The sequence below is a fragment of the Cervus canadensis genome, chromosome 22, assembly GCF_019320065.1.
Source record: "Cervus canadensis isolate Bull #8, Minnesota chromosome 22, ASM1932006v1, whole genome shotgun sequence".
NCBI classification, from domain to species: domain Eukaryota; kingdom Metazoa; phylum Chordata; class Mammalia; order Artiodactyla; family Cervidae; genus Cervus; species Cervus canadensis.
In genome coordinates, this window is record NC_057407.1 from 27,434,243 (window position 1) to 27,447,042 (window position 12,800).

Consider the following 12,800-nt stretch of genomic DNA (forward strand, 5'->3'; position numbering starts at 1 on the left):
AGGGGGGTTCAGGATGGGGAACACATGTAAACCCATGGCTGATTCATGTCTATGTATGGCAAACCACTACAATATTGTAAAGTAATTATCCTCCAATTAAAATAAATTTTAAAATTTAGAAAAATAAAAAAATAACATTGTACCAAAATCAATTTCCTGCTTTGGATTACTGTGCTATGCTTATTTAAGATGTTATCATTAGAGGAAGCTGGGGTAAGGGTACAATGGAAATTCCTTGTACTATTTTTAAACTTCTTATGCTACTTTTGAATTATTCTTAAATGTCTATGACTCTAAAGTTATCTTAAAATAAAAAGCTTTTAAAGTGCCCCAACTCTCTAATTTCCAGAGATAGTAAATGTCTTGATAGACCTAGTTTAATATTCAAAAAATTTTAAATCAAAATGTGTTCTTCAGTCTATCTAAAGTTCAAAAAGCTTATGAAAGGTGCTTAAAATCAGGGTAGTGTTTATCTTTGGAAAGGAGGGTGGGGTTTGCATTTGGGAGAGAGCCTGGGTAGATGGTCTAATTCTGACCCAGGGAAGAGTTACTCAAGTGGGCTTACTTTTTCAAAATCTAAACTTTACATTTCTCTATATGCTTGGTATCTGCTTTAATAAGTGTGTATTTTTTAAAAATGTACTCCCCAAAACACATGCAGCAATTATGAGGAGCTAAAAAAATTCATTTTTGAACGTTTTTGTTAGCAAACAGTACATATTGTATCTCTTCCTAATATTTTATGAACACATACTTAAGTATGTGTTATACACAGCAATACAAATGATGATTCACTCTGAAGCCACCACTCCCCAGAAGCTCAGGCCAAATGATCCACAAATGGAGTAACATTTTCCATTTAGAGTCCCTACGAAAATTCGTAAGCATCAAAAATAAAGACAAATACTTCAGAAACATATTCCCCACCCCTGCCCACCCAAAAAAATCTTACCAAGACTGCAGAGGGCTTTTGCGCTGACCTTGAGACATCAACGAACGAATGTCAAGCTTACAGTGTCCTCCAATTTCCCCACTATGGACAAAATCTTCCTTGAATCTAGTGGATAACAAAAAATTGAGTCTGGAATTTTTTTCATGACTCAGGCACACAGGTTGTAACTAAAGTGGTCTACCAATTTCCAAAATCAGTTTTTCATTAGAAGTTAACTCTTGTAATAGAACATTTCAAATTTCTATAAAAAGTAGCAAAATCGTATCTAATGTAGCCATCACATAGCTTCATAATGATCAACTCATTATGACAGGTGTGGGTCATTCATCTCCCTCTCCCATTCTCAAACCTCATCACCATATTACTAGGAAGCAAATCCAAGGCATATTCCTGGACCTGCAAATATTTCAAGATTTTCCTTAGATTTTCACATCCACCACTGAAGTACCTGTCATGGTTTCTCTTGATGTTTCTTAAATCAAGGTAGATATTGGTGGCTCTACAGTACTGAAGGTAACGGGAACACACTAGACTTGAGTCATTCTGAAATAAGGTGGAGAAACAAGAAAAAGATAACTGTGAGCATTAACACTTCAAGGACACACCCAGACTTGCTAGACATCAAGCTAACAGCATGTGGCTTTCGGGTTCCAACCACACACTGTGATGAATACTTCCCAATGACGCTTCTGTTTAAGAATTTTCCTCCCTGGGAGGCATTGCCCAAGCATAATTTTGCCAACTTGCACCCTTTTAGGTTACTACAAAGAACTCCCAAATGTTCTATTTCTATAATCTTCAAACTTTAAAGAGCCCAGAGTTGTATTTATGGTTCAGTTTATCTTCATGAGAAAAAAAAAGGGCACTCAAAACCCTCACTACCCTCACAGCTGTGTGAAAAAGCATTTTCAAAGATGAGCCAAAGGAAACAAGGAAGAAGGCACATGCCACAGACCTTAAAATGCAAGGCAGGAAGGGTAGTTTGTCAAATATGAGTTACTTTCAGCAAGCCTTTCCCCAGTAGTTTAGCAGTAAAGAATCTGCCTGCAATGTAGGAGATGCAGGAGATGTGAGTTTGATCCTTGGGTTGGGCAGATCCTTTGGAGGAGGGCATGGCAACCCACTCCAGTATTCTTCCCAGGAAAATCCCATGGACAGAGGAGCCTGGCGGGCTCCAGTCCATGGGGTTGCAAAGAGTCAGACACAAATGAAGTGACTGAGTATGCGTGCAGGCAAAGGAGTTTAAAAGTCAACCATGGGGTCTGTTTCTACTTCTGCCAACTGTATTGAAAGAGGGATAGCTTCAAAAACTTTTATATGCCCTGGGCTGTACTGTGAGATTTAAACGCCATTTTGTTGCTTTCCCCATAACTCCCAACTGACCCTTAATGGCCATTAACCTGGACGCACATGGTGTTTCAGAATCTGGAGTTGGTAAGGGGTCACACCCTGATAGCAAAAAACCCATCAAAGCAGATCTTGGTGAGGAAAGCATTTTGCAAATCACCTTGGAAGACGTGTGCAACATGGGGTTGAGGCTCTTTCCTGCCCTCTTCCACAGGAACAGCTAGACTCCAACAAAAGTATAAAGTACTGTCTGTTAAAGACACCTTGCAGTAGTGCAGGTTCACGCCTTGCCTGAATCTCATGGTTCAGGCACCTTGCTAGAATCACTTAGAGTTCTATCATGTGACACCATTCCAAAGCACTACAGAGCATATATTCACTTTTGGAATGCAAGTGATTTAAATATTTTTTGGTTTCTTAGACTGGCTGGAGATAACAGAGACTCCTGAGATGTCAGAGGCTTGGGCCCAGTTCATGAACATTGGGTGGATCTTAATCCTAAGTGCTTATGATTCTCTGGGGTTTTAAAAAACTATCACTGAGCCCTTTGCTGTGAGCCTGGCCCTACATGGAGCATTTTTCAATGGAGAATCTCATTGCAGCTTTACCACAAGCTGTCCAACAGGCATGGCTTTAAAGCAGAAGAAACTGAACACAGAAAAGGTGGGGTGCTGCTTCCACAGATCAAGATTTGAACCCAGTAGTCCTTTCTTCTCCTTATTACCCCAAACTGCCTCCTGACAATGTGTTTGTTTTATCACTGAGTGCAATGGGGTATGAGTGAAAGCACAAGAAAAAGATCTGCATTCTAATTCTAGAAAGATTGAAGGCAAAGGAGAGGGAGCGGCAGAAAATGGTTAGATAGCATCACTGACTCAATGGACATGAACTGATGACATGAACTCTAGGAGATAGTCAAAGATAGGGAAGCCTGCTGTGCTGCAGTCCTTGGGGTCACAAAGAGTGGTATGCAACTTAATGACTGAACAACAACAACAGAATTGTAGAAGACCACACTTAGTAGCTGTGTGGTCTTTGACAAGTCACTTCACATTTCTGAGGACTCACCTTTCCTCTCTAGTTCAACAGCACCGATAATACCTGCCCTGCCTATTTGTTATACTGTTTGTGAGAATCAAATCAGATAACATATTGAAAACCTTTTTGCAAAATGTAAAGTGCCAAAAAATACAGAACAGCAGGGTGGGAGTGTATCACCTGCCCCAAACTACCAGCAAGGAAATTTATAAAGATGTAATTCATCAACTTACCTTCTTTAGTGTATGTTGGGGGAATATTTGACCTACCTCAAAATATGACCATCTGATATGTGTGTGAAAACAAGGACATGGCTTCCAACTTGGTTTTGGAACTTAAATAAAACTTTAAGCCAATAAATACATGAGAGTGAGGGTTTCCTCTCATAGTACCCTCTATCTTGTATTTATATTATAATCTAACCACTACGAGTGCAGGGAATTAAGAGGTACAAAGTATGACATATAAAACAAGCTAAAAGGATACATTGTACTACACGAAGAATATAACCAATATTTTGCAATAACCATCAATGGAGTATAACCTTTAAAAATGTGAATCTGAATCACTGTATTATATATCTGTAACTTATACAATATTATACATCAACGACACCTCAATAAATAAATGAATAAATAGATACCACAGGTATTTTTAAATAAACATCTTCACTTATGAAGGGGTTGAACATCCACCTTTTCCTTCGGCTGGCAGAGCACATGGAGCTCCTCCAGACGCTCTCCCGCATATCCGAAGTCGGCTTGCTTCCAGAATATTTCCTGGGCTGATTCAAGAGTGTCCGTCCTGTTTGCAAAAAAAACAATTCTGTGATATTCAACTTTTTACTTTTTCTGGACCTTAAATTTTCTAAATGTTACATTGCTAGAAGTCAGTCATTATTTTCTTAAGTAAACTATCATAATTTTAAAAATCTACCCCTCACTACATGAGGTTACCAAAATAAGTTATTTACAGACTTACTCCCTGATAATAAACATACACAATGGAAATGGATGTGGTCAGGATGATTTGGAACTGAAAACAATGAACTGTTAATTACTGCATCTTCTTTGCCCCATTAACCTTGTCTGTATTGGAAATACTGATTATACTTAACTCTCTTCTCCAAAACCAAAGTCAGCCATCCATCTCTTTTGTTAGCATATGGTAAGGAAAAGTATTTTCTGTGAACCACACTGTTTTATCCCTCTGGCAGAGTAAATGAGAGATACTCCTGTCCCAGTGGGAGACAGTCAAGACAAGTGAAGTTACTCAGGAAGTAAGCAAATTAATATCTAAAGGAATTATTATCTAATACCAAAAGAGTCTAGCTTGGAATTGATGTCAGCATAAACTGCAGAGAAAGGAGACGAGTACAGGGCAGAAGGGATTCCATCCAGAAACTTACCATCCCATATCCACATAGGTGCAAACAGGGTAACCAAATCTGAACTCTGGTCTGCAGGATTTCTCATAACCCCAGCAGTACTTCAAATTTTCTAAGTGTTTCTGGAACATAAGAGGTGTGTGTTGAGACTGGTCTACCTTCTGACATTCAGAGAGGACTCATTGATTTTTTTTTTCCATGAAAAAAAACAATCTTTCTAGAACTTTCACTTTTACATTTTATAATACATACTCATGAAAGAGAAATAAGTAAATTCTAAGAAAAGCAGTCTTGAGATTCTTAACAGCAATTATCTTTAGTCACCAATCCCTTCCCTACCAGGTCTATTTTCCAAACAAAAGTCTGGGTTTTAGCTAGACTACCACAGATCATTTGAGTTGGGATTTTTTTTTTAATTAACATTTTTTATTGAAGTATAGTTGAAATTTACAATGTGTTAATTACTGTTCTGTAGCAAATTGATTCAGTTTTATACACACACACACACACACACACACATTCTTTTCTTAAATCTTCTTTTGCATTATGGTTTATCATAGGATATTATACAATAGGATAGGATGCTATACATAGGATGCATATCGTATGTATCCATTCTGTATAGAAAAGTTTACATCTGCTAACCCCAAGCTCCCACTCCATCCCTCCCCCGACCCCCTTGGCTGAACTGAAACTTTTTGAAGTAGCTTAATGAAGTCGAATGAGTAAACTGATTCTAAAATCAGTCCCAAGAGAGTCATAAAAAATGGAATTTCTATCACCAAAAGGATCACAACTAAACTGAATGGATCAGCAGCGTTATTGATTGATCAAGACCAGCAGAGACCCTGGAATACGTCATAGTTCTGCAGCCCTTGGGGGACACACAGCTGCTGTGACCCAGGAAGCTCAGGAGGTTGTTCAGTGAGGCCCCTGGGGGCAGGGCCAGCTGGCTTCCCAGCCCAGCCTGTCCACATGCTTCCCGTGCCAGCACATGGGAAAGGAAATGGCTCACAATGCCCCGCTTTGATCTCAGGCCTCCTGAGATGTCTGAATGGGCTCCAATTTGAAACCTTTCCAACAACTCTGAAACAGAAGGAAGGCCACAGTAACAGTCTTAATTATGGAGAGACAGAGGTGTAGGTGTTATTACCAAAAGGAAGTGCTGAGAGATCCTCTTAAGTGCAATTTAAGAAAGGAGAGGTGTGAAATTCTCCAGTTACTTTCAACTACATGTTCTTTTCTGCATCAAATCTAATTCATTTCATTTACAGACTAGACAAACTGTACAGACTGCCTATTTCTTTTACGAGTGATTTAGATTTGTAATCTCACTCTTGTGAGCGGGACATACTTCTAAGCAAAGTTGAGTCACTAAGAAGCATGAGATGAAATACAAACATCAACTGACCCACAGTTACAACCAGGAGTCTACCTGCAGATTCAAGTTATGATGGGGGAACTAATAAACCAGCCTCGAATGCAACCTTTTAAAAATATGCAAGAGGAGAAATAAGATTTACCTTATAAGGACAATGTGAGTCTTTCCTGCAGACTGTGGCAATATGCCTGTTATTGTGCAAAAAGAAGGGAATATGCTCTTCCGGCAGGCGGAGGCTGGCATAGTTGAACAGAGGGGTGGCTGGAATGCCATCAGCCTGGGGAGGAGCCTTGTCCTGGCCACTCAGGGGGAACTCAGGAAGCAGTGCTCCAAAGACAAGCAGCATAAACATAGCAACCTCCAAACCTAAAGGTCAAATTGATAACATCCTCATTAAGACAGAGGCTTCGAAGTCGAAGGGATTAAGGGTTAAGTACAATTATAACTAACTTCACTACTTTACTGAATAATGTTCCTTTACTCAACAAATACTGATTGTTGTAGGCCAGGCACTGTGTCAGGAGCTAGGTATATGGTGGTGAATAAAACAGGAAAGACCCCTGCTTTCATGGAACTTGGAAGCTAGTGCAGTAGATATAAAATAAACAACCAAATAAACAACTTCAGATAATGACAAGGGCTGTGAATCAAATAAACCAAGGTCCACCACATTTTTTCTGGAAAGAGCCAGGCAGTAAATATTTTTGGCTTTGTAGGTCAGATAGTGTCTGTGCCCGTCAGGAAAGCAGCCATAGTTATGCTAGCAACGGGGGGACTGTGTTATAATAAAACTTTATTTACAAAGATGGGAGGAGGACCTTGACAGGACCTTGTTTGCTAAGAAAACAATGTAAGTCAGGTAATATGATAGACAACATAGTTTGTTGCTGTCTAGTTAAGCAGGCAGACTTTGAAGCTAGGCCACCTAGGTTTGAATGTGGCTGCAGCTTTCTAAGAAGAATGACCTTCAGCAAGTTATTTAAGCTTGCTGTGGATAGGCTTTTCCATCTGTTAAATGGAAATCAGAATAACCCTTTCTCATAGGACTCTCAAGAGGTAAATACTGGCAACATGTCTAGATACACCTGGCATGTTAAATGCTATGTTAAGTGTTTCTTAAATAAAAGTTTAAAGCTACACGGGATGGGGAGCGGTTGCTAAGTAACATTTAAGCTGAGATCTACATGATGCGGATCCAGGAAAACATGCCAGGAAGAAAGAAGAAAGGAAGTACAATGGGTCCAAGCAAGTGTGTACCTGCTGGATTAAAACTAACAATCACTGAAGTATGTGAAAATATGCTGTGTGCCAGGTACTCTGCTAAGTACAAGGAGGCAGCAGGGAATAGGCAGCTGAACACTAAACACCGAAGTCTTTGTGAAGCTTACCTTTCACTGGGTATAAGAACAATGAATGATATTAAGAACTAAGACTAAGAAAACTCTAGGAGTGAAATCCAGACAGTCTGCCTCAGAGCTGTACCCTTAAATTCTCTTCATCTGGCTTTAGCATTGAGAAAAGAGATAATGGTCATGAACCTTACTGCTTTTCTAACTCATTCCAGGATTAAATCTCTTAAATCAGATTTTTTTTTTCCCACAGATAATACACATGCCATTTGGGGTTCATTTTAGTGATTTATTTGCTCTAGTTTTTCAAAGTGGTCTTCCCACCAGATGATAAAGCCCTAGTACATATTAGTTATTTCCCAGCAGGGTCTGCTGTCACTGAAGCATACTGGAAAAATCCAAAGTTCAAAATCAGCTTTCAATGAATATGGCTGATGGAGACGGGGCCTTTAGAAACAGACTGCTATGTTCAATCACGTCTCAAGTTCCAAGAACAAGCAATCATAACTGAACAGTTGGAATGCCAAGAAGAAATCCTTCCTCCTTTGCAGTAAATGTAATCGTTCTTTTAGGTATCCCTAAAGAGTATCTTGTTATTTGTAATAAAGGTCACCTGAATTAATAGTTTTAGTTAAGACTTTTACCTAACTGTGAGTTCATAACAATTTCACAAAATTTAAAATCCACATTAATAATAACAGTGACTCTAATTATAATGAGAACATTTACCTCTTTAATCCTCAGAACCACCCAGAAGTTGCTGCGATGTTTCAGGTATCTAAAATCTGTCAGAAATGAAACACATTACCTTAAAAAGATGTCAAAGAAGACTTTTGCATTCCAGTGATATTCTGAATTAAAAGAAATATTGAGAGAGGAGATAATGAGATAACCTGTAAGCAGAGGGTCTGGCATTCAGTGAGATAAGCCATAACCAGAAGGCCTGGCTTATAAAACCTTTCTCTGCCTTAACAAATACAAGCTACTAAAAGTGAGGTGGCAGGTACAATCCTCAACACAGTAACTTAACAGAAGAGATTCTAACAGTGAGCAGCAAGGAGATGACCCACTTCATACAGGCACCAACTGGTACAGGCCAACAGGACACTCAGCAGATAAAACATTCCTAAGAGCAAACAATCCGACTGGTTCTCACCACAGTAATCCGACTCACCAAATGAAACTGCTCCCTGTTTTCAGATTCAACAGGCAGAATGGCCAGTCTCTCCCAGAAATAGGTCATTGTTATGACCAAGTCGACCTTTGGTTAGCCAAGTCCATTGTCCTCTACTGAGCTCTAAGTATAACTAAACGCAGGGATCCGTAAACGATTTTTCCGCCAAGGGAAAAATGAAAAGGTTCAGATCAGAAACCTGGCTTTTGCAGAAGGCAGGTACCCACTTGCATAAACTAACAGGAGTGGTTGCTGCGCATGAAAGCACAACCCCAGGCCTGACAGAGAACCGTTCCGGGGTTGAGTCCTCTTGCAGGGAGAGCCCCTGAGGGACAGGCGGGCGCACCTCAGGAGACCAACGCTTCAGCAGCTGAGCTACTTTCTCCTTCTGCGCCAAGCTGCTGGTTCCCCCCACCTCTCTATGGGGACACCACGGCTGGATTTCCACTGGCCTAAGAAAGGGGAAGGGAAAGGGAGAAAGCGTGAAAGAGAATGAGAGGTGGAACTCCGACAGTGACAAGGAACACAGTAGTGAGACGGGACAACACTCTGACAGAGCTTGGAAAGTTTACAGAAGCCAGAGGACAGGTGAAAAGCTGAACGCTTGTCAGACCCACAAGGACTCCTAAAACGGCTCGCCCCAACTAGCACTAGTTTTACGAGGCAGGAGGTTAGAAAGGGCCTGAGGTGGCCAGGTGAGGTCCATCAGCGGTCCGCTACAACGGCTGCGGAGCCAAGGCGGCGGGGTCGGTGGCGAGCGCCCTTCCGCAGCCATGATGCCGCGCTGGGGTTCGGGGCGCAGAGATTCCCGGGGACCGCCCGCCCGCCCCCCAGCACCGCACACTGCACCCTCCCACCCCAGACCTCAACACGCCTGGGAGGGGCCTGGAAGGAGGCTCCGTCCCGGCCCGGGAAACCCGATGCTTCCCCGCGCTCCGCGGCAGGCGCCGTGAAGGCGGCCGAGCCCTCGGTAACGGGAGGATCAGCGCGGCTTCCCCACGTCCGCCTTCTCGGCCCTCGGGCGATGGAAGGCGCGGGGGGACCCGTGGAGAAGCGCCAGCCCGCCGGGAAGCCGCGCCGGGAGCAGGCAGAATCGCCCACCGCGCGCCCGGGCGAGGCAGAGGGCGGGGGGCGGGTGAAGATTCCGCGGAGCGCGGGGCGAGTCCCACCTGGAGCCTGAGAAGCCGGGGCTGCGGAGGCGGCGGCGGCGGCGGCTCGGGCTGAGGGAGTCGTCATAACCGGCGACTGCAGCTCACCGGAAACCTCCGGCGCCGGAGCCGGGCCAGGGGGCGCCCGGGAGCTGCCGGGACACCTAGGCCGGCCTGCGCGGGGAGCCGGTCCCCCGCCCCGCATGGGGTCCTCGGGGCCGGAGCCGGGACCACGCGCGCAAGACCTCACGCGGAGTCAAGGGGCATGGTCCGCGGCTCCCTGCGTTTCCCGCCAGAACGAGAACCTCGGCTGCGACCCCGGCCATAGCGCCAGCGGAGGAGCAGGACTTTAAGAAACCGGACTGTCCTGCTTGGGAGGTAGCGAAAAGTCGCTGACGAGACACTGCGACAAGTTGCATAGAAAACCGGACTCCTTCCCTTCTTCCTTCCCGTTGCACTGAGGCGGAGGGTTACTGTATCCGTATTTACGGTACAAGTTGCCGCCCTCACATTCATTCTCCGAGCCTGCTTGTAGTTGGCCGCACTTTCTGGTGGTGAGAATTCTTCGAAGCCTTGTACATTATATAGTAGTACTCTTGTCTTTCTTAGTGACTATCAGAAAACTCAACAGCAACTCAAATGTCACTTTGTGGAGTTTGACTTTTATCGTTTTATTATAGTTATTTAAATTGCAATGGTTTATTTTACCATACTTATTTGAACGCCCGTCTCCCACACTTTTACTCTTGGCACTCTCGGTCCATATAGTATACTGTGTAGTGTAGAGCACAGTAAAGTTGAGCATTAATTACTGCTTCAAATTGAACTGATCAAAGCTTATGTCATCACAATACATTTATGCTCAGACACAAAGTCACCGGTTTTAGCTACTATGATCATCAGAAAACACAACGGTTTGTTTCTAAATCTTTACATACTTTTCAAATACTCTTTTTAGGTACTGTTTGGAGAACTGTTACAAGTTCCATTGGTAACCTCCTAAATGAGCCACATTATCTTGATTTCTTTTTTTTCAAATAATCGCAATGCAGAAACATGGTATTCTTCTAAAACAATTTACAGTACTAACTCATTTACTCTTCATGTAAGACTTTGCCTCTAAAGGAACTACTGCTCTATTATTTCATACTTTGCCCACCCCTTACTAATAAGGACAGTAGCCATAAAAAGTAATTTCTCAGGTTACTTGCCACCTATTTTGTCATGTACAGGAAATACATCTTTTCTGTTAGTTGATTCAAAAAGAACACACAAGCTAGTCTGCCTCTAAGTGATATGTAATAAAGATATAGAGACAGAGATATATAGACACATAAGAACACATGAGAACAATATATGAGAAAGGCTTCTAAAAATAGTCTCATTACAAGAGCAGGCAGGCCAATCCAACTGTTGCCAGGTGCACATAGTGCTATTTTAAATGGCTAATAATTAAGTTGTGGTCATTCAGACTCAGAGAAGACAAAATGTAAGGGGGCTTTAAGAACAAGAGGTTGAGTTCTATCATACTGTAACAGCAATTCTTAACATAGAAATTTCCCTCCCAAAATATCAATGTTAAAGTTTAGTTTCTTTTTTAAGTTTAGTTTTAAATGATAAACTCAAATGTCTATTAATAGTAGACTGATGAATAAACTATAATACACCCATACAATGCAGAGCTAGGCAGGTGTAAAAAAGGACTGAAAAATATCACTATACACTGCAGGATATATTGAGTGGAAACAGCACAGTAGAAAAACAATGTGCAATATGCTATCACTCACTGAGGAAAGGCAACATATATCTATGTATATAAATTGTACAAATAGAATAACAACATTAAAATGTTTACCTATAGAAACAAGGAAGGAATATAGGTATAGGGAACAAAGAAGGTTAAGTTCTTCGAATATACATTGTATAGATGTGACTTTAGAATCAGTGAACATTTTATATTATAAAACAAAAGTAAATTTTAAATAATCCTTGAAAACTGACAGTAAAATGAAACAAATCCAACTGCCATACAGTTGTGGCATATACCACAACAGGGGAACTAAACCAAGTGACTTTGAAATAGAATCTGTACATTTTGGTGGAATGTACCTTCAAGGATAAAAGAATTACAATAAATCACAACCTGCTTTCAGAAGCCAAATTATTGGTGGCAGTGTTGGTTGGTTGGTTGGGATAAACCATATAAGAGTAATTAAGATGGTATCTTTGAAGCTAAAATTTTTGACATGCAGTATAGCTGTAAGCCTGATGGAAGTTGTAGTTCCAAATTTGAAATGGAGTTTAAGTATGAACTAACAATATATTTTATCCTTAAAAACAAATCTCTCCATCATCTGTTGAAAAGGCCTAGAAACAACCAACCTGGTATTCTAGCAAGAAACTCTCCTTGTGCCCAGACTGTGATCTTGGCAAACACTTTCCCATTTAAGGAACATGGGATCCAAAGAAAAATGGATAAATTGGGATACCCAAAGAAAAATAATCTTAGATATGGGGCAGGAAATGTAGTAGAAGAATCTGAAAGATCTTACAGGAAGATGCAAGGAAGCAATCAAATGCTATGAGGGTCATATCATAAGGACTCAGGAACCAATTTGAGAAGACTCCCTCTTGCCAAAATTGGAATAATTTAAAAGCATCCGTAGGGTAACTATAATGGATTGAAGCACAAATGTACTTAAATATTAAATTCAAAAAGATCCAACTAGATATTTCCCTGGTGGTCCAGAGGTTAAGAATCCGCCCGCCAATGCAGGGTACATGGGTTCAATCCCTGGCTCAGGAAGATCCCACATGCCTAGGAGCAACTAAAGCCCATGTGCCACAACTACTGAAGCCCAGATCCCACAAGCAGCAACAAAGAATAGCCCTGGCTCAATGCAACTAGAGAAAGCCTGCACATGAGTGAAGACCCAATGCAGCCATAAATAAATAATTTTCTTAAAAAATCCAACTAATTGATTAAATACACAAGCCAAAAACCTCATTTCTCATCTTTGATGA

The 12,800-nt window shown here is 41.5% G+C and overlaps 1 protein-coding gene across 4 annotated transcripts in view; it reads right to left on the reverse strand.

Moving 5' to 3' along the window:
• The window catches only part of EOGT (EGF domain specific O-linked N-acetylglucosamine transferase), a 42,871-nt gene extending 30,291 nt beyond the window's left edge, over positions 1–12,580 (reverse strand). Inside the window, exons 1-7 of one of the 4 annotated variants that reach the window (XM_043443503.1) lie at positions 9,798–9,883; positions 8,184–8,239; positions 6,248–6,471; positions 4,746–4,846; positions 4,033–4,141; positions 1,401–1,495; positions 953–1,057 (exon numbers count right to left, since the gene is read on the reverse strand). In XM_043443503.1, coding sequence (XP_043299438.1) covers positions 953–1,057; positions 1,401–1,495; positions 4,033–4,141; positions 4,746–4,846; positions 6,248–6,457 — 620 coding nt within the window. In that variant the 5' untranslated portion in view covers positions 6,458–6,471; positions 8,184–8,239; positions 9,798–9,883. Of the gene's footprint in view, positions 1–952; positions 1,058–1,400; positions 1,496–4,032; positions 4,142–4,745; positions 4,847–6,247; positions 6,472–8,183; positions 8,240–8,628; positions 9,754–9,797 lie in introns of those variants that run through there. The other 3 variants (XM_043443502.1, XM_043443501.1, XM_043443504.1) reach the window with 3 other exon arrangements.
• Between the last annotated feature and the right edge of the window lie 220 nt (positions 12,581–12,800).